Source organism: Pelodiscus sinensis, chromosome 1 (genome assembly GCF_052426305.1).
Source record: "Pelodiscus sinensis isolate ZL-2025 chromosome 1, ASM5242630v1, whole genome shotgun sequence".
Classification (NCBI taxonomy): domain Eukaryota; kingdom Metazoa; phylum Chordata; order Testudines; family Trionychidae; genus Pelodiscus; species Pelodiscus sinensis.
Window position 1 is genome coordinate 148,291,149 of NC_143052.1, and position 21,920 is coordinate 148,313,068.

The following is a 21,920-nucleotide window of genomic DNA, read 5'->3' on the forward strand; positions in this document are numbered from 1 at the left end:
TTGCTTCTGCTCACTCCTTTCAGAAAAAGAGACCAAGTACTTCAAATAAGGCGAAACCAAAGCCAAGCAAACCTCTGGATCATGGAGAAAGTTATGTAATCAACAGGGACAAAATTCTTTTTAATGGCTCCAAGATATGCAAGATGCAAGAAGCAGGGTTACAAGAACTATTAAAAGTTATGACAATGGATAGATATAAAAAACAGATACTGATTTACAGTCACAGAACCAGTATCAAGGCATAGTCAAGAATTATTTTGTTCTACATGGGTTCTTCCACGCACATCAGCATAATATCCAATAACGCATTAAGCAACATAATGAACATGTCAAAAACTGAGCAGTGCTGGATGAGGCTGGATCTTAGCATCTCTTCTCCACACTTCTCTCCATGTGCAATTTGCTTTAGTGCCATACAATTATGTCAAGAGGTCAGACAAGATTAGGTACAAGTGTATGGTGCAGTTAATGAAAGATTCTATGGCAGCTGCTCACTTTGCTTTTAGGCCCATCTCCCCCAGTTTCTATAAAGCAAAGTATACTTTCCATGGAAACCCCTCCCCCGCCCCCATATACTATGTGGGAATAACCAGAAGAGAGAAGAGAACAGACATGCAGTGTTGGACTCCCTTAACCTGCAGATGTCAGGGGGACAGCATAAGGCAAAGATCATCAATCAGCTACCATCAGGAACCACCTCTGTCCCCGTCAGAAAACACAGAAAGGGAGACCCCCACCCCCACAGGGGAAAGTTGGGGGAACAGTTTTTGTAGGAAAAAGCCAGAAGTCCCAGCTGGCCTTCCCTCCCTATACCTCCCCCATTAACCTATGCCCACTCCTGGAGTCTTACAATCTAGTAGTGTAGAATAGTGAAGGCAGTGCAATAACACCAATGAATCAGAGCAAAAACGGTTGGCAGAATCATTTAGGGTGCCTTTACTGAACTGACCTTGAGTATAGGTAGATTTTCTTGGTTAGCCTGGAACACAGCACGGTTGCAAAGACCTGCAACTCTGGACAGAGCACTCCAAGTGGGAGAACTCTTGTCAAAGGAAGCACCTGGAAGGAGGGGGGAAAAGAAAAATGTAAAACTGCCAAATATCAGTGAAAAGGCTTCATTCAGCTCAGTGTAAAGTCAGTCTTTTCTACCTCTGAGTGTAAGAAAGCTTATACCTGTCCTACTGGGAGTTTTGCATCTGCTGCTTTTTTCCTAGATTTAAGCCAACAAGTTACTTTGGTGAGCAGGTGGTGAGTAACAAAAAGCCTAGGGATTAACAAAGTAGCTAAAGGTTTTAAGGAAAGGCCTTAGTCTTGATTCTATATACTACTAGTTATGTTTTCAGCAGCAGCAAGGGTCAGATGGGCTTCCTTTCACACTGATCACAACTCCTGGGTTCCTCTATAGCTCTCCCACTCACTGTTAGGGAAACTCCATCTCAATAACATACATACAGGGTATTAGGAGTTTCAAAAATTACAAGAACTGAAATGCTTTCCCTGGAAAGCATAAACTATAGACAATCGCCTGTTAAGTCATTTTCTAATAGGGATGAACAACTGGTAAGCAGCAAAGATTTTCCTTCAGAGTTGACTCGAGTCCCATAACTTAAACTCGAGTCCAACTTAAGTCGCCTAGGTGACTCAACTCTGGTTCACTGTTTGTGACTTGAGACTTGCTAATTTTGTTAAATCAACTTGGTGAAAAAATTGTCCAAAAATGTCGATATTCATGGCTTGTACAAAAGTGACTTGACATTTTTTAAATTAAAACTTGAGACTCGAACTGTAGTGACTTGAGACTCGACTTGGACTTGACAATGACGACAGACAACACTGTCCTTCGTTGACTAAGACCCAGTGTTTATTACTACTATAACGAGGCCAAATGTTTATACAGCACTTCACGTGCTTCCAATAATGCTTTGTATTCAAATGACTTGATATGACACTTTGCACTGTATTAAACATGGTTGAAGTACTAGTGTAGACCAGATGCAGCTGCTTTCAAAAATGGATCAGACAAGCAAGACAAGACCTAGTCTTTCACACCAGTGCAAGTGCACCTGCACTACCCGAGTGTTGCATTCATTTAGAGAAGTTAAACACTGGCAGAGCTAGGATGGAAGTGCACAATCACAGGCACTTTACATAACACTCATACTTTGGATATTTGAGGTCCTAGAGTTCCAAATCTGACTAAGACCTAGAAGTGATCTTTCCAATGCCTGCCATCTAAGTTATCAGTCCAATGAGTGTACATTCAGATAGAGAGGCATTTACAACATGGGCCATAATGAGGTTTTTATTGATTAACCAGAAACCATACCACACAAGTTCTAAACCCTCCCACCTCTGCATTCCACATAAAATCTTTACACACTATCTGTAAGGCAAGACACCTCTAATCCCAAACACACTAATTAGAAACCCTAATTGAGAGAACTGTTCTTACCACTCTGGTTCTCTGTGGTGTCCGCCTCATGAATCTGATTGTCAAACCACATGTGGGCAACTGTCATACGGTTCTGAGTCAGGGTGCCTGTTTTGTCGGAGCAGATGGTGGATGTGGAGCCCAGGGTTTCTACAGCTTCCAAGTTCTTTACTAGACAGTTCTTACGAGCCATACGCTTGGCTGTCAGTGTCAGACACACCTGGGGGAGGTAGATGGAAGAATCAGGCAGATGCTGACACACTGAGTTAGGTCTACTGCAGCTATGAAAACTGATCCACGGTCAATTTAGCAGGTCTAGTAAGACCCATCTTATTGGCTGCAGATCACAAAAGTCAACACAAGAATTTCTCCTATCGATCCTTCGGTATCATGACCTAAAGGACAACAACTCCAGCTACGTTATTCGTGTAGTTGGAATTGCGTAGCTTAGGTCTATTTACTGCGGTCTTAGTCTGTCATAGACCACAACTGGCACTAGAGTGCAGTAATTTTGCATTTAAGAGCTGCAGTTACCACTCCCCCGTAAGAGCAGAAGGCACTGATTCTTAGATTCATTTAGACCACACTGCGTTTTCTCCGTCAAACTTCTCAAAGTATCACATCCTGGATCAGAAGGCTGTCAAAGGAAATGCTAACAGAATACAGAAACCACTCAAGAACATGAGAGCTTTTGAAATAGTTTAGCTAGAGATGGTCCTGATTTACAATCTGATGTTAAATGCTATTGGCTTAATGCTTAACACCCAAACTCCCTTTCTTCCCCCCAGTGCCTCTTGTCCTTGGAAATCGCATGTTCCATGGCACACTAGGGGAGAGTGGAGGAGCAGAGAGGGGTATACTTAGGAGTAGGGATGGGATGGGAAGGAAAAGGGCAAGAAGAGGCAGGTGGGGCCAGAGTCTGGGGTGGAATGAGGTTGAGCACCCTAGAGGCAAGAAGGAAGGTACCACCTGCAGCCTTTCAAAGCCATTCAGTTGGGAAACTCCAAGGCATGAGCCTGCAGATGAAAGGTAACTTCAAAATAATTTTTTAAAATTAGAGCTTAAAATGTCTTACATTCCACTAGATAAGGAAGGGAATGATATTTTCCTGACTTTTAGCTAGTAATAGCCTTGCAATATCAAACATTTTTATGATCTAGTCATTTGGGGCCTATCTAGACTAGCTGAACCGTTTTGAAACAGTGATTAGTTTTACAAACGGGTTCCAGTGTAGTTAGGATGAGCTGGTGCTAGGCAAAAACATATTCAATACTAGGCAATAAATCAATCTGAGAAACAGTCATGGTCACAGATTGGCTTCACCCACACTAGCCAAGATGGCTCGTTCAGCAGTGAGAACACCTCTGTTACACGGCTGTTTGCCTTCAAGTAGAACCCAAGACAGGGGAAGTGTAAAGAATATAAAACTTTTGTCAATATTCCCCTCCAGCTCACCGTGACAGTAGCAAGCAGGCCCTCCGGAACATTGGCAACAATGATGCCAATGAGGAAGATGACAGCCTCCAGCCAGGTGTATTCAAGGATCAGTGAGAGTATGAAGAAGCTGACTCCCAGAAACACAGCCACTCCAGTGATGATGTGGATAAAATGCTCAATCTCTTCAGCAATGGGAGTTTTCCCCCCTTCCAGTCCAGATGCGAGAGTGGCAATGCGGCCCATCACAGTATTATCTCCAATGTTAATGACAATACCTCGGGCAGTGCCTAGAAATCAGACAACACAGGCTTTAACAGAGCACTAACAAATGCCAAAAACTCTGGCTGAATTTGAAGGTGCTTGACCAGATCACTGTATGTTCATTTCAAACACCTGTTCGTTCACACAATTTTTATGCCTTCATCCACATCGAGCATGAGATTACCCAATAATTCCTAAGCCTGGGCTGGGTTAGAGATTGCTAAATAAAACTACGATTGCTATACAGCCTTCTCATACCTCTTCTCTGAATTCTTCCAACCAGTATTTAAAAACCTGCTGCATGGCAGTGCAGCCATAGAGTTTAAGAGGCCAGGTAGCTTTCTGCTAAAGCAATAATGTAAGCCAGGCACAGGAGGATGTAAGTAGGCACAGATGACCTTCTTGCTTACCACAGCAAAAGGGGATCCCTTCCAAAATATCAGTCCCTATTTTGGGGCCTATCCCTTCTGAGAGAAGATAGCAAGTGTTACCGGTTACAAGAAGTAGAATCTCTCCCCCAACACTGGGCTGACAGTCTGACCTTGACATATTGTGGAACATCTAAGTACATGCAGATCTGAGCCCCACAGGTTTACTAAAGATTGAACTTTTATTTGTAAATCCTCTGTGCACTCTCTGGCTACACTGGGTCAAGCCACTGGGCACTGGATTCTAAGTTCTCAACAACTCTTGTGTTACTGAATATTATGTTATGGTGCCCCCAGTATCAGTTGGGGCTTTGGGCGCAAATGGTACCAGGGGAGCAGTATAAACCCTGTTTGTTGCTCTCTTTAAAGATTTGATTTAGGCAACATCTAGGAGGAAACATGAACTTCAAAGCTAACACTGCTGCGGAAGCTTACTGTTCAATTACAAATAGTTAATTACCAGATATAGCTAGTCTCTCTCAGGAACCTATAACTTGGTTGTTTACAGGATGGTTAAAGTGAAGTACCTTCATTTCCAAATACATAAAGCTATACATTAAAAATGTGTACTGCCATAACAGTTTCTTGATTTAATGTTTTAACCCCCAGTGTTACATTACTTTATAATTTATACTTTAGAGAGAGTATTAAAGCTATGTACCTTCCACACAGTTAGTGGAAAAGAAAGCGATGTTCCTAGTCTCCAGTGGATTCTCATTTGTGAAGTCGGGAGACCTGGTCTGAGGTTCCGATTCACCAGTGAGTGAAGAGTTATCCACCTACATGGAAGATACAAGTCACACTATTTCTTGGACAAATGGCCAAATAAACAGGACAAAGAAGAAATTTATGGGGAATGCCCTGGAAATTCTAGGGCACTTTTATATCCTCATTTTAAAAACCCCCATAAATTCAGGTATGAATGTGAAGACAAATAAACCATGTTTATTAGTTAGAAAAGTGACTCCCTTATTATGGTATGGTGTTGTCAGAGACATTCAATATAATGCACCCACCTTACAGCCATGAGCACTTATGATACGAAGGTCAGCTGGAATCCTGTCTCCTCCTTTCACCTCCACTAGATCTCCAACTACAACACCTTCAGCATTTATGCTCATCTTTTCACCATTTCTGATCACAAGGGCTTGCTATAAAACAGTCAATGCAATATTTTAAAAATAACTCTGAAAAGTTTTCAAGGGATCAGAGTCTTAAAAAATAAAATACCGGTGCTAGAATCCTAAAGTTTCCTCTTATGGAAGTAAAGCAACATCTCTCAGGTAGGTATGTGAATGAATAAAATTGATGGGTCATTAAAAGCTCCTTATTGCTGTGGTGATAGGCCCTATAGAAGATGTATGAGAGGTGGGCTTTTTAATTTCAGAGCTAAATTTCTTTAAGTGCTTTATAATCAGGCCAATATAGCAAGAAGCTGCAGTCAAATGCCTTTCTGGACACCAATAACTGGTGATGCTCATCCGGCAGAGAGTAAAGCTATCATGCACTAAGTAACTCTGCTAACGCCAAAAGAAAGATGAAACTTCCACTTTTAACAGATGAAAAGCCATACCAACCACTTTGCATTAGAGAAATCTTGTCTGTTAAAGACTAGTAAATACTTCCAAATGTGACGATGTAGAAGCGACAGCGAGATTTTAATCTGGTTAAGGATCCTGAGCAAGCTAAAGCTCAACCACTGGAAGGTCAGACACTACATACCTGAGGCACCATATTTTTGAAGGATTCCATGATCTTAGAACTTTTTGCTTCTTGGTAGTAAGAGAAGCAGCCAGTTATGATGACGACAGCTGCCAACACAACACCCAGATACAACTGTAATGAGCAAAAAAACAAAAAACCCTGAGACCAGATTCTAATTGAAGGGTTTAGTTATTTTCTAATGCTTACAGTAAAACTGCACCACTACTTGCAGCCTTTGCACAGTGTACATGCACAAGTTAATCAAGAGCTACAGTCAATTTTATGTTCAGGGAAACAGCAGAAACTTCTGTTAATGGGATCTGAGGTGAGCTGGAATTCAGCTGTTGAAGACCTGGATTGAAGGCCATATATGTTGATGCACAGGAATTAAACTAGTGAGACAACAATTATGGAGATAGTCCCATTACCTAGAAAAGCGACGAAGAGTCCTGTGGCACCTTATAGACTAATTAGTCTATAAGATGCCACAGGACTCCTCGCCGCTTTTCTAGGTAATGGGACTAACACGGCTACCTCTCTGATACTTGATCCCATTACCTGAAAACCTTAGGAAGAGTTCCTGAACTGAAGGTTTAGATGCAAGCCAACCATACACAGCTCAATGCAGGTGAGCCTAGAGCACAAATACTCACATTATCGTTATTTGGCTCCTCCTCCATCGCAGACTGGATACCATAAGCCAGGAAACAAAGAACAGCTCCAATCCACAACAGGAGGGAGAATCCTCCAAACAATTGCCGGCAGAACTTTACCCATTCAGGAGTGGTAGGGGGAGGTGTAAGGGCATTTGGGCCATCCCGAGCCAAAATCTCAGCAGCACGGGCAACTGTCAAGCCCTAGAATGCAGATTGGAAAGGCAGTTCAGTTAGAATGCTGCAGGAAAGTCATAACACCAAGCCTCCTTAGTTTGAGGTCCTGCGATTGAGTGTGGGATAAGCAAGCCATTGAGTTCATTCCTGCTCTGCCGCAAGAATGGAAACATGGTACTGCCTGTCTAGCTTTCCTCTGTTTCTTCAAGCTGATGGAAAGGGGAAGAGACAATGGGAGCATATGTAACTTTAATGTCTACAGGTCAGTATTAGTACTGCAAATCTGATCAATTAAAAACAAAAAACCTAACAAGTAATTTCTTGGTATAAGAGTTCACAATAATGATGGGCCTTCAGTGTCAAACAAAGGTGCGATGGGGCCACAACTGTGGAATTTATTATCCTCCTCATCACCGAGACTAGTTCACAGACTGTCAGAAGCTCAAAAATTGTGGTGCAAGCAAGAATTAAGACACTCAAAAAAAGGAAATTTTGATTTTACCCACAAGTCAAGTTTTCAAAAAAAGTTAGACTTGTATGAAGAATTAAGTTTCTCCCCTGATTGTGCTTCGAGAGCCAAAGTAAAATTAAAAAAAAAAGAAGAAGAGGCCTTACTGCATCAAACCTTGCAGGAAACAGCTGTCAACTAAACAGCACCAATCAAAACATGAAACCAGCATTGTACCTGGCTCAAAGTGCTAGCCAAATCACTTATGTGATATTCATATTAGCAAGCTAACACTTTTACAAATTTTTACGAGCCTCAGGAAAAAACATGTAAGTGGAATACAGGTGATATAAATTAGTTAAAATCAGACAAACTTTAAAAAAGTTTGATATTTTAACTAGTTATCCCACCTATATACAATTTTATTTTTTTTGCGCCTGAAAAAGAAATTTACAGGTTGTATGTGCCTTAAACAGTCATGGTTCTCTTCACAAGAGGTCTCTTTTGCATAAGAACATTTCTACTTGCCTAAAAAAAACAATCAGGATATTAAGATGCTCTTTAAATAAGACTATTTCAAAAAGCTCTATTCCTTTAGTTACCAAATACAATAACTTGATGTGGAGCTGGGAGAGTAGCCTCTTGTCCAAGATTCCAGCCACCTTTGTTACAAAAGTAATGTTTTAACTACTAATGGTCAGTGTTACTAACGCTGTGGCCACATCTTGATTTACAGGAGGTGATTCCCAGACAAATGTATGTGCAAGAAAATGTAAGCAAGAACTCCACTTTCTTAGGTTGTGTGTTAGGAGCCCATGATAATCAAGTTGACCTTGGAATACTTACGATTCAGATGGATCACTCTCAGCTTTGTTAACAGTCAACTAAAACACTTGAACCACACAGTATTTTTTTGGGCAGGGGAGGGAGAGAGAAGAGAAATATTTGACTATTCTAATGCTAGAATTGTTAGTGGATAGTCTCCCAGCCTCAGAGGGAGTCTATCTGGAAGAGTGGGTAATCAAGTTTGACAGCACCCAGACCTCCCTTCACAGCAAGCTTATCATACTGGTGGACTAGTTCCTTTTTAAAAGTTAACAATTGACTCTCAGTCTACCTACCCGACTCAAGTCTGTTCCATATTTACGATGAAGTTCATCAAGGGAGAGTTTATGATCATCCTGAAGGAGAGAAAAGAAGAGAAGAGATTGGAGTGGGAATACATAAACAGCAAGCAGAGGCTACTGGCTTGCTACACTCCATTCCCTTGCCAATAATAGCATCATAAGATGGAGGTTTTCATGGCAAGCAAGGTGATTAAAGTGGAGAAGGTTCCAAAGTTGTAAACTCATTTTCCATTCTTCTCACCCCGCTTAACACTATTCAGTAGCTTTTTCTAGGCAACGTTACTGTGTGTTAGAAGGCTGCTACACTCCAAGAGACGATTGTATTTCTAATGAGAGAAGACTACCCTGAAAGCGGTCTGCATCCCAGTTTTTTTGTTATTTTAAGGGAGACCGAGACATAGAGAAGATTTGCTATGCAATCCAACCTCCCCTTCCTAACATGTACAGTAAGGTTGCAATTAAGAGCTAATACAACTTTGTTTCCACATCATACATCACAGCACGGAAATAAGATCTAAAGCAGCGCCCGAGGCCAGTGTTTAAGCCTAGCCATAGAGAATCACTGAGCTGGCTAAAGAATATAGGGATGTTAGACATTGTGTATTTTAGTAATCGTGTAGCCGCAACAATTTTTAGCTGTTGCATGCTTACTAAAATACTCCCCAGGGGTGGGGCTGGCAGGTAATAGGCTCCTGGCTCTACTCTTGGGGAGCCCCCTGCCACCCCACACTGTTGCCTCTGTATTTAAAAATTGGCTCCTTGTGCAGACCACTTTAAAAATCGTCTCCCACCTGTCACCCCATGCTGCTGCTTCTGAGACAGAGGCAGTGGCATGGGGCAGCAGCTGCCCCTGTCCACAGGTGGCCTGAGCTCCCAGCAGAGAGGGGCTGCTCTGGCATTTCCCTCTTCTCACCCTGGCTGCTGCCTCTGATAAAGCACAGGGAGCAAGCAGCTCCGCGGGAGCAAACATGTGTGGGGAGCTGGGTTTCCACATGTACCAGCACCTACCTACCTCCCCCTCACCTATCAGAGGCAGCAGCATGGAGGCGGGGTGGCAGGCTGTTCCAAGGAATCTGGTGCTTGTGGGGAGCTGGCCTGAAAGCCAGCTTTCCCTGAGCACTGGCTCCTGCCTGCTCCCCGTGATATTGCCTCTGTGGGAGGGGAAGATTGGGGGGAGGGGAGGCAGCTCCATAGAATGGGCACGTGCAGGGAACCAGCTTGAAACCGCTTACCTCACCACCACTTGCTGCCTTTGTATCAGAGGCAGCAGGAAGTAAGAGGGGTGTTGCGTGCAGTCCTTTGGATTAACAGTTAAGCCTAGGTTTATTGGTTAATCATTTAAAATGGCTATACCTGGATATGTCTAAAAGAAAGGCATATGCTCCATAGTGGACCAGAGTCACCATGGCAGGACAATGTGAGAAGGGTAGCAGAAGTGCAGTCTGAGCTGCACTTTGGGTATACATTTATACTAGGGCTGCACTGATAAAGCTAACTAGATTCCATCTACATGTTTTGTTAATCTTTAAGGTGTTGCTAGACTTTTTTTTTTTTTTTAACGTTTTTCTACATATCTTTAAGTCTCTGTACCAATGTTACGATTTTTAAAGGCAGACACTTAGAGAGGGGTTTTTAAGGCAGTGCATGTTGTTAAAGAACCTCCCATTCATCACTTTCTTACCAATGAAACTTCCTTTTTCAGTTCATCCATATCCCTCTTTTTCTCTTTCTTCCCCTTTTTCTTCCCGGCACCATGTTCTGATGTAGCGGTAGGCTCATACTTGTCACGTCCAGTCTGAGAAGAATGAAGTGTTTTGAGAAATGACTGTTACTTAACTATTTCAGTACAGTAGTGTATATGGATTCTATATTTCCCTTGCACAGAATTTCATATCAGACACACACAACTTTAAAAATTACACTACTTATAAACAAGCTGGTTAAAATAACTACATTTTAAAAAAATGAGTAGTTTGCTCAATAACATCTCTATGCTACAGGAATTACTGCCAGGGATTTTACAAGCGCTGGCTTAAGTTACTAGACAACAGCAAGCTGCATACTATTCACTAATCAGTTTTGACGTCTGAGCCTCTGTCCAACCAAAAAGAGATCCACATCACAAGAAACCAGTTCCAGAGTACAAACAGAATTCCTTCGGAATTCCTCTTTGGTTTCTCCTGTTAATTGAAGGGGGTGATGAAGCAGGAAGAGATTCAATAGTTTACCCAATCTGAGAACAGATTTGACATTGCATGCATCCCAAAAAATTGGGAAGAGTTAACTTCAAGATACTTACAAATTTGTTTTTTGACATGCTCCCAAATAAACAGTGCAAATTATTTTTGAAGGCTGGATTTATTTTAAATAGATTGCCCTCTAAATATTTTGGCATATAAGGATGTCTGCTTTTAAAAAAAAAAAAACCACACGACTTTTGTGATAACAGACACACATACAAAATCCTCCCACTTAGAGCTGCTTATGTCTCATGGAACAAACCGATTGTGCTTACATAAGTATTTTCAGACATTTTATTCCCCTCAATTATACAGAATATTTGCATGAAATTGTGGTCTTTGGGTGCTTAGTTCAGGTTGTGGAGGGTAACAAGCAGCAGCAGACAAGTAGAGCCCTGCACAGATACAAAATTTGTATCTGCAAAAAATGAGCCATGCATATTCAACTCCACATCCACAGATGCAAGAAGCCTGCAACTATGAAGTGGATATCCACATACTTGTAGAGCTTTACAGACAAGCACCTAAGCAACAGAGGCGGTTTTCATACAAATGTCTGTGGCAATCAAGAGACAAGGGAAGACAAAAATACCATGATAATTAAGAAGCAAAAGCATCTTTAAATCAAATAATGTGTTTCTCTGAGACACTAGAAGCCCTGGGCACTGTGTGTCCCTGCCTCTTTCAGTGGGACCGTGAAGCACAAATGATCTCTCTCCTCTCCACCCATCCCAAAGGTAAATTTCTAGACTTGCACAAAACCTCAAGTGACACAGTCCTTCCCCCTTCCCTTTTGCGCAACACCTAATGATCACTAACATTTTCCACTACAATTAAAATGACAGGCTGTGATAAAAGCTTAAGCTATAATGGCTATTGTAAGAAATGGATGATGATAATAAAACTAATACAATAGCCTACTTCATTATGCTGTGCATGCACCTCTGATCAGAAGTTGGATTACTGGTAAATCAGAGTAATTCATGCCAAGAATCTTAACAGGATCCAATATTTAATAATGACCTTCCATAAAACTTAGGATGAAGAGAAATATTTAATTACACACCAGTGGTTTCAGCCTATGGATCCCTGGGGACCTGCAACTTATACCTAAGGTTTCAAAAGGGGTCTGCACCTCCCACCTAATTTTTTTGAGGAGTCCATAAATGGAAAAGTTTGAAAAAAGTCACTAAGTTACACCATACAACTGAACAAGAAACCAACCATGAACTAAAAACAAGTGAAACCAGGCAGTCTATTTTCATTGCCCAAGTTGACAAGAGATTCCATAAAGTACCATATCCCCTGGTTACTGGAGATGAGCATTTATGTTCTTCATACTTCCGCATGCAGCCACGGGAGAGCTGTGCAAAAGTCAAAAGAGCTGCAGGCTATTTTTAATGAATGGAGTGGAACTTGTCCTTTGCCTCCTCTTTTATCTGTAAAGAATGAAGTACACCTAAAGATCCTTAACATTCTTGACATTTTCTTCACCATACCAAAACCACCTTTAAAAAAAAAAAAGTGAAAGCATGCTTAGGACAAGCACTGAACTTTTAAGTACCTAACTGACATTCCAGAATCCAAGAATCTGCTATAAGCCAACTTGAAAGATATTTTCAAATTACAAAAGTTGCCAGTTTTGAGCCACATCCTCCAGTCTAACACTTTAAATTATGAACTGGTACTAGAATTCACCCCCATACTATATACAATATATATTTAATTATCTTCCTGAAGCTTAAAAAGCAAGTGCGATTTCCAAATGTACATAAAGGGTGGAGTGCATTGTATTGTGTAAAATCCATCTGCTTCATAGTACTCTCCCAATACTTTTGTAATTTTGTCTGGTCAGAAAGTAGCTGCTACAAATATTAATAAGCCAAAACAGGAGAAAGATTAGAGATGCAAAAAAGTCAAGTGTCTGTGTCTGTTATGGCAACTTTGATTCTTCATTAAATTAGAAATGCTTAAGACTCCAACATTAGCAGCAACTCAAATTACTAGCACCAAAAACTCAGAAAACTGCAGCCTAACAATAGCAATGAAGGTGTGGACTGCTGTGCATGGTTTCATTAAACTGAGAAGCAAGTCAACTAACATGAGCCTCATGGATCAGAGTCAAAGCACAATCCCTTTCCTTTGCCTTTACAGTCACTGCCTCTGTTCTTGTGTGACAGGCTCCTAGATGTGGGGCTTGTGTCACACTGTCTTGGTGGGAAGGAAATTAGGAGTTTGCCTCTGATCTTGGAATTTTCCATTTTGATTCCCCAAATGCTGCCTCTGTACAACAGTTGCAACATGAAGGTTCAACAAATGATGCTCAACAAGATCATTTCCCCAGTGACAGACAGCAAAACTGCTGGTCATCAAGTTAGGAAATGCTATAGCTAGTGTTTTCCTTTCTTCCTCCTTAAAACGCCCAAGTCTGAGTGCTCAGCTCTCTGCCTCGGAGTAAGCATGTGGTAAAATCAGAATCAGTGGTTCTCAACCAGAAGTACATACACTCAGAGGTCTTCCAGGGATATGTCAATTCATCTAGACATTTGCCTGGTTTTGCAACATTAGCAAAGTCAATACAAACTAAAATTTAACAGTGATTCATACTGTTCTCTACACTATACACAAATGTAACTACAGTATTTATATTCCAATTGATTTTATAATTGTTTGGTAAAAATAAGAAAGTGAGTAATTTTTTTAACAATACTGTCCTGTCACACGTGTACTTTTATGTCTGATTGTGTAAGCAAGTAGTCTGTAAATGTGGTGAAACTTGGGGGTACACAAGACAAATCAGGCTCCTGAAAGGGATACAGTAGCCTGGAAAGGTTGAGAGTCACTGCTCGAATGACTAGCAACTGCCACAGAAGTTTTACTGAATGGCTACTGAGACTTTAGATATATGCTCATCAGACCCTAGGAGGACACAACAAGCAGACTTACTATTTTCAGTCCAATACTCAGCTTCCCCCTCCCGCTTGTGTGCAAGCTACACTTAAAACCAGCCCTGTTCAAAAGCCCATTCATTGGGGGAGGGGGGGGGGGGGAAACACGACAAAACACCACACATACATGCCGGATAACCCTCTGTGTTCCAAGGAACTATTTTCATCAGAAGCATAAGCAGAGCGGACTTCTGAAATCCAGTGAACTCATGAATCAACAGGCCTTCCTGATAGGTGGGGCTGTCTTACTGTGAAGCATGGTTTCCTCTTACATCAATAGGCTCCTATATTGTCTTGAATACTGAAGACACTACTAGCAATAGATGGCCTAATACCATGGCGTCCAACACACTAGCCACACGTGGCTGTTTTGCCGGTTGAATGTTGCTAGCTCAGTATAGTAGCTACTGCTTCAGAACTGTTTGGACACATCAGGTCTAACATATACAGCAAAAGAGAGCTCAACATGGTAGCCAGCTTTTTCAAAAGGTGCCAAGTTATTTTAAGTGCCCAACTCAGTACCTTACAGGGGCCCGATTACTGGAATTTCAGATTACCTTCTGAAAGTCAGATCCTTTTTAAAGGAGTCAGTTTGGACACCCACAAATTAGTAACTGCTTTTGAAAGATTCACATTCCTAATTATAAGAGAGAATGGCAAAGAGTAAATGCATACAGAGTTAACTCATGAGCCGAGCCCACTGATTATATGCAGGACACTCTCACACATGCTGCTGCCTCTGTATCAGAGGCAGCAGCACAGAGGCAAGGCAGGAGCTGTGCATGTGGGAAACCTGTTTTTAAGCCAGCTGCCCAAGGAGCTGTGCGCCCCCTCCCCTCACTGCTGCCTCTATCAGAGGCAGAAGGGAGCAAAAGTTTGAGCACGTTTCTGGCAAGCAGCAGCTCCTGGGGAGCCACCTGGCCCTCATCCACCTGTAAACATGTAACCGCTGAAGCAGTTATAGGTTTACCTGAATAAACACATTTTCACTTCCCTAGATACAACGGTCTGAAAATAGACAGATTAATGATGTTAAGAGGAGGATAATTGGGAATTGTGTAGTCAATACAAATTGTATCGACTTACACGATTAGTCGCCAAGAGAAGGCGCTACCCCCACTGTGGCGCTGTAGTTTAAAATGTAATAAGAGATAGGCATGGAGGCAGTCCAGCACCTACTATATTTAAACTGCAGAACCACAGCAGGGGTATCTCCTGGACCTGGCACAAGCCAGAACTGAGCCAGGCTTGCTCAGTCCTGGCTTGTGCTGTGTCTGGCAGCCCCTGTCTGTGGGAGGTCCCAGCAGGGAGCTGGAACCCCCTGCTGGCAGGGGCTGCTATGGAGCAGCCTCTGTTCATGGTGGTCAGGGCTAGCTGTGAACAAAGGCTGATCCAACAGCAGCCCCTATCCTGAGGGGGGATCCCAGCGGGGAGCTGGAACCCACCAGCGGACAAGAGCTACTGCGGCAAAGTTATTTGTCTGCAGCTCCTGGAGCAGCCTCTCCTAGCCACCTCCACACTGCTGCTTTAGAGGCAGGGGTGCAGTGGAGGGGTAAACAGCACAATGGAGATGGTGCTGTGGGGGAACCAGCTTTTAAACTGACTCCCCCCAGCACTGGTTCCTGCTCCTCCCTCCCCACTGCCTCTGATACAGACGAAGTGGGAGCAAATGCAAATAGTTGACTAGTCTTTCACATCCCTAATAGAGATATCCATCAGCTAACCTTTTGGGGAGGGGGAGGAGGTCTGCCACTCTGCCATCCAACTATACAAGCTATAAGCAAAACAATGAAGGGGAAACAAGCTGTTATTCCAATAGGAAATCCAGTGCACATAGCTATTGAACACTTTCACCTGAATCCCTTCTCAGCTGGTCTGTTCACCCCCAATTATGCTTGTTTCTAGCAAGAAGAGAAGGCTAGCTAGAACTTAGGTTTCAATTTTGAGTCACACTTCCAGAGGTGAAATGTACCCTTCAGTGTGTGTATCCTATAACCAGTTTGATAAAAGGATGTGGAGCAAAGTATTAAAGCTGCTGCTCCTTCATAGGCAATTTTCAGGCAAGATGGCACAAAAAGCAGGTTAATCTCATTCTATTCACCCTCTCTCCCAGCTGTCTCTGCTTCTAACAATTGTATGTCAGGAGAGGAGAAGAACTGAGCTCCTGATGGCTGTACTATTTGGGTTAAAAACCCAGCTAAGCAGCCAGATATCAGATTCCTCCTCCCTCACTACCACATAAGTAAAGTGCCTGTTTCCATACCTCATCCCTTCCCCATATATAGTAGTTTCAAAGAGCACAGTTATCTCTTCCCATGAACTGACTTTGGTAAAAAAGAAAAGCTTTTCCGGTTTGTACAAACCAAGCAAACATGGATGAACAATATTAGAGTGGTTAAACCATGCTTTAATCTTTCCTCACTCTGATCCATTTCACATCCCCTTCCTTTACAAGCTCCAATTTGACACATTCAATTGAACAGTGTTGTTAAGTCACAAGATAGTACACACATTCTGACTAAGTGCACACACACACAAACTATCATCTCAGATTTTCCATTAGTACCCCTCCCACTCCTTTGTTTTAGAGTTCCATACTAGGTCAAAATGCCTTTTAGTATGTATGCCCTGTGTCACTTTGACATTGTATTATATAGAAGCACTTACATAGATATTAAAATAACCAATGGTCTCCCATTGTCAATAAAAAAACAACTGCAGCTATTCTAAATGCCTTAATGCACTCCTCCACTCAGGCCTTTAGGCTATAACAGAAGTGAACAGTTTGTACAGGATGTCTGATAATGTGTTTGAGACAAGAGCTTTACCAAAGCAATTTACATAATATAGTACATTAAGTGTACCTCGTTACAGTGGCCACATCTGGTTTGCAGTGCCAGTTACCCTTTTGGACCACTGTAAATAATTAAACAGTCTAACAGACTGAGATACATTTAAACTTTCCAATGTTTTTCTGGGCTACTAAATAGGAGATCTTTGCTGAAAAATTTTAGTTATTTTAAATTTTAAATTATTTAAATAGTTAAATTTTAGTTATTGTCTGCATAGTCTTGGGTTCTCATGGCTCTCTTGCCATTCCATATATCTATGTCAACACAATCAATCCAATGTTACCTCAGTCAATGTTTGTACAGCACTTTGAAAACAGACCACTGTAAGCATTAAATATTACCACCAATAAGCAGAGTTGTTTTAAAACATTTTCCAAAATGTTCTAAGAACCTAAACAGAAAGTTTCCTACCACTCCACATAGTGACCTGTGCACCATCTAAAACAGACACTGATTTTTATTTTTAAAATTTAACCTAAATAATCAACTAGGTAGGGAAGTTTTTCCCCCTTTACTCAGGTTTTAGGACACGATGTTCTACTCTGTCTGCTCCAAAAGTCTTGGCTTTACTCAACCTTTTTTTTTTTTTAAATTATGAATAATCAGCCATAAGAAGCTCTTTTCATCAACAGTTACTATCTGGCAAGCTGAAAGGAATAAAAAATGTTAATACAGCTTCTTACTCAAGAGTTCAGAACTACACAGAGCATTCTTTTATGTTGTACCATGCTAGCAGTTAACAGGTTTGGTGTGATGCAACAAATTTCCCAATCCTGAACACCTTCCTTCCCTCCCCTTTTATCACTGGCTCTAGCTACTATTGTAAAACAAACAGTACCTATTAGCATGCAAACTTTCCCCCTGAGGCTTGTACTTTAAGAAGTCTACAGTACTTTTATAATAGCCAGAAGATATTTAAATGGCCACACTTTCAAGAAAGATTTCTTTTTCCATGCTGACTTGGGAAGTGCTAGTACAATCTTCAGCCTGGAACATGCATTCACCCACTCTCCTCACAGTGGAAAGGACCTTTAAAATCAGAAAAATTTAGCCAATTTGTTAGCTGTAAGAGCCAATGGAGGGGAAATGAGAAAAAAATTAAGTGATCAGAAAGGTTCCACAGAACCTAGTGAGAGGAGATAGTCAGGCTTTTACACATGGATCTGTTCACCATGATAGTTTTTATGATAGTTTAGACATCAGATTTTTCCCTCATTTTTTTCTACAAAGCTTTTCTCTCATGTTAGTGCAAATTTCATTCACCATTACAACAAACTAAGAGATTAGTTTGAAAACCCCAAGTCTCCCTCTATTCCTAGAATGATGTAATGCCTTCCAAAGAAAAATCGTACAAGTACTGCTCCTTTTTTAAAAAAACAACTTGCTTCCCATAAGACACCCCCACAACATAATAAGCATCCCATACTCCCTTGTATGATCACTAACAGGTCAAACATCGGTTTCTTGCCTGGCTAGGGTCTCAGTCCTTCAGGAACCAAATACCTTGAACCTCTGCAGTCCAGACACATGCTGAACCAGAGAATGTTTTGAACCAGGGGAGGTCAATACTGTCTAGCAGCATTACCAACACTTCTGCTGTTTCCTGGGCTGTCCCAGGACATTCGGGGTAAAAGAGCTAAAGAACAACACAGAACCCCGAGCGCCAAGATTAGTGGCAGCGAACACGTTTTATAGAAGCTGGTAAACGTGGCCACACCTACGCTAAGTGGACACCCAGCTAACTACAACCATGCCGGGCATGGGATGTTGCCGCACTCGAGAGGCCCAAGCAGCCCTTCTTCCCCCTCAGCGCCCAGAGCTAACCAGCGCCCCCCTGTGTACACGCGCCCCCCCGCCACCGCCGCCAGCCCTAGAGACTTCCCAGCGCCTCGCCCGCAGGGGCCCCGGGCAGGCACCTGGCGGAACAGCCGCTGCCCAGCTGGGCTGAGCGTCTCCGCAGCCACCTGCGCGGGGGAAGCGGCGGGGCCGAGCCGGGCGGGCAGCCCCGCCACGCGGCTCCCGGCGCAACGGCCGGGCAGGGGGCGCCCCTCCCCCCCCCCCGCGGGGCCACACCCGCCCCGCCGCGCTCACCCCGGTGCCCATGGCGGCGGCGGTGCCGGGGTTCGCGTCTCGCTGGGGGCCGGGGCGCTGCGTGCGGGGCTGCCACGTGTCCTGCGCCGCTGCCGGGTGCCGCTGCCGCCGCCGCGCCTGGGACTCCGGGCTCCCCCGCCCGCCTCAGCCACTCCGGAGCTGCGACTGCGGCCGCCGCTTCCCGCCGCCTAAAGAAGGGAGCTCGGCCCCGCCCCGCCCCGCCCGCTGCGCGTGGAGCCAGCGCCAGGGGGCCGCCGCGCGCCGGCCTCCAACTCCGGCGGCGGGAGGGCGCCCAATGGCGGCAGCGCCCGCCCCGGCCCAGCCCCGCGAGCGCCCAGCCTGGCCCCGGCGGGGGCTGCAGCCTGCGGTTGCGGAGAGGAGCGGTCACTGCAGAGCAGCCCCCCCCCCCCCGCTCCCCGCGCTGCTCCAGCTCCCCCCGCACGACGCCACGGGCTGCCGCGGCTCAACAGCGGCGCCGCCTTTGGATCCGCGGCCATTTGCGAGCGGCCAACACGACTCCCCGCAGAGCGGCCGGGCTCGCCCGGTACCAGGCGCTTGAGGCAAACGTGGCTCAGGGAGCACTTCCTAGCCTGAGGAAGAAATCATACCCCCCTCCCCCCGCCCTCCTCCCATCTTCCCTGCAGCCCATCAGGAGGAAAAAGTGGCAGCACCCCGCGCTCCTTTCTCGTACTAAAAAGGCACTAAGTCCTGCACTTTCAAAATCTAGACAACAGACACAAGATCCCTTGCAAAGGAGAGGTGTGAGGAGAGCAAGATGCACCTACAGTCTTATTACACCTTGTGCCTTTATACTTGGGCAAAGTGGGTGTAAATTAAATTGCAAGTAAATTAGAGCATGGATACTCTGTTGCTTTCCCCTTTTTTCCCCATTCTTTTTCCTTCTCTCCGTGCCCCCCCATTTATTTAGAAACTGGACCTTTAAGAACACCATTCCTCTGAAGAAGTGGGTGGTGCTCATGAAAGCTGAGGACACCATCTACTTTTTTGGGGTCTTTCCAGTGCTACAAGTCTATTTTTTGTTTTTTAAGTTTTGGGAAACTGTTAAACACTCGAGGCATGAGTGAATAATTTTTTTTTATTTGGACATATTTTTGCCAAAGCACCAGGTGAAGTGGAGCAGCAAATCATGCCCTGCATTCAAGGTTGCCATGGAAGTGTATGAACATACATTGTGTGTTTATTACATGCCTGCATTCTAACACCTTCCATGCTCGTGAAAGATCTAACACGCAAGATTTTCCTGTTGCTATTATGTTTATGTTGCATCTTTTCAAGCGTTGGGGGGCTTGACCTACCAAGCCATCTTTAAATGTCCAAGCTGATTCTTCAGTATTAAAAAAGAATTATTCTCCTGAGAGTGATAGGAATGAAATATGATCTATAAAAAAATAATTTCCAGAAGCTGTAACTGTAAATTAAAGACCTGTGTTACCCTTTCCTCATCACTTTAACTCATTTTAAGACTTTAGAATCTGAATAGGGTTGCCAGATGGTTTCAACAAAAATACGACACACTTGATCTCAGATGGGGGGGGGGGAGATTGGGGGGAAATGGCTGGCAGGGAGCAGGGTTCATGGGGAGGGGGTCAGGGGGAGCAGGGCTGGCTGGGAAGGGATGGGGGGGGCGGGGAGTGGGGCTGGTCAGGAGGATAGAGCGAGGGGAACTGGCCGGCAGGGAGCAGGGCTGGCCAGGGCTCACGCAGATCCTGGGCGCTGCCTGTCCCACTCATGGTCCCGGTGGGGTGCATGCATGAGTCCGGCCCTGGGGATTCCATCCCACCCCCCGCATTGCGTAGTTGCATATTGCCTGGTTGGTAGGCACGCTCACACAGCGTGCACGTGCCTACCATCCAGGCAGTATGCAACTACGAACTAATACTCATGATGATAATAGAATGTAATTAGAAAATACCGGACATTTATAAGTCCAGTATTTTCTCAGTTTGTTTCCCGGACAGAAAGCTCAAATACCTGACTATCCAGTTCAAAACCGGACACCTGGCAAACCTAGATCTGAAGCCGTGCCAGATTTGCTCAATTCATCACTAGCAGTCATTTGCATTCAGATTGGTCTGTGGCAATATTCTGTAAGTGCACAATGGGCTCTTCATATACCATATCAGTTACATTGCATAAATAAACATGGAGTCACACTATACCTTTGCAGATATATTTATCAGCTCTACACATTTAGAAGTCAAGCCAGTTCACACTATCATTTATCTGGCTTGCCATTAAGCAAATGCATGTAAACATAGACCAAACAGCTTCCTATGAAAACCAGAAATAATGAGTCCTGTGATTAACAAATTTATCTGGGCATAAGCTTTTGTGGGCTGGAGTCCACTTTGTTGTGCATCTGATGAAGTGGGCTCCAGCCCACAAAAGCTTACGCCCAGATAAATTTGTTAGTCTTTAAAGGTGCCACAGAGCTCCTCATTGTTTGTGCTGAAACAGACTAACATGGCTACCTCTCTACAACTGGAAATGTCACGGTCCTTTAAAGTGCTACATAGTTCTGTCTTGTTTCAGCTACAACAGACTAACACGGCTACATCTCTATTCACTACAGAGAAGAATCCCTGCCCATGTTGGTAGGGGAAGCCATGTTAAACAGTGACAGTTTAAAGATTGCAATCAGTATCCTTCCACATTAAAGTCGTTAGCACTGGCATTACTACATTGTAACTGGTGTTTGCAATATCCGGCCCTCTAATTGAGATGGGCCACTAGCGCTACGTCTACACTACGAGCCTCTTGCAGAAGAGCAAATGTATGTGTCATGCTCTCATTAGCATTTCCTCTTCCTTCCCCTTTTGCACAAGAGGTTTTTGCACAAAAAAGTGCTGTGTAGATAGCGCCTTTTTGCGCAAGAGCCGTTCTTCCTCATTGTTTGTGCATTTTTCTTGCACAAAAGGAAAAGGATTCAAATGAGCGCTCCATTTGCATTTACTCTTCTGCAAGAGACTCGTAGTGTAGACGTAGCCTAGGTGCTGACCCCATTTTAGGCACCATGCTGAGGAGACCAGATCTGAGCAGGGTTGGATACTTGAAATACTAGTAGTCCTGCTACCCCAGTATTAAAGCCTTGTTATAGCCTGT

The 21,920-nt window shown here is 43.6% G+C and overlaps 1 protein-coding gene across 1 annotated transcript in view; it reads right to left on the minus strand.

Annotated features, from left to right (window-relative positions):
* The window catches only part of ATP1A1 (ATPase Na+/K+ transporting subunit alpha 1), a 30,448-nt gene extending 11,446 nt beyond the window's left edge, over positions 1-19,002 (minus strand). The window contains exons 1-10 of the mRNA XM_075905635.2: positions 18,798-19,002; positions 10,348-10,461; positions 8,661-8,720; positions 6,915-7,118; positions 6,280-6,393; positions 5,574-5,708; positions 5,219-5,336; positions 3,887-4,155; positions 2,453-2,651; positions 950-1,059 (exon numbers count right to left, since the gene is read on the minus strand). Of these exons, the coding sequence (XP_075761750.1) occupies positions 950-1,059; positions 2,453-2,651; positions 3,887-4,155; positions 5,219-5,336; positions 5,574-5,708; positions 6,280-6,393; positions 6,915-7,118; positions 8,661-8,720; positions 10,348-10,461; positions 18,798-18,809 (1,335 nt within the window). The 5' untranslated portion in view covers positions 18,810-19,002. The remainder of the gene's footprint in view (positions 1-949; positions 1,060-2,452; positions 2,652-3,886; positions 4,156-5,218; positions 5,337-5,573; positions 5,709-6,279; positions 6,394-6,914; positions 7,119-8,660; positions 8,721-10,347; positions 10,462-18,797) is intronic.
* Positions 19,003-21,920: the final 2,918 nt, after the last annotated feature.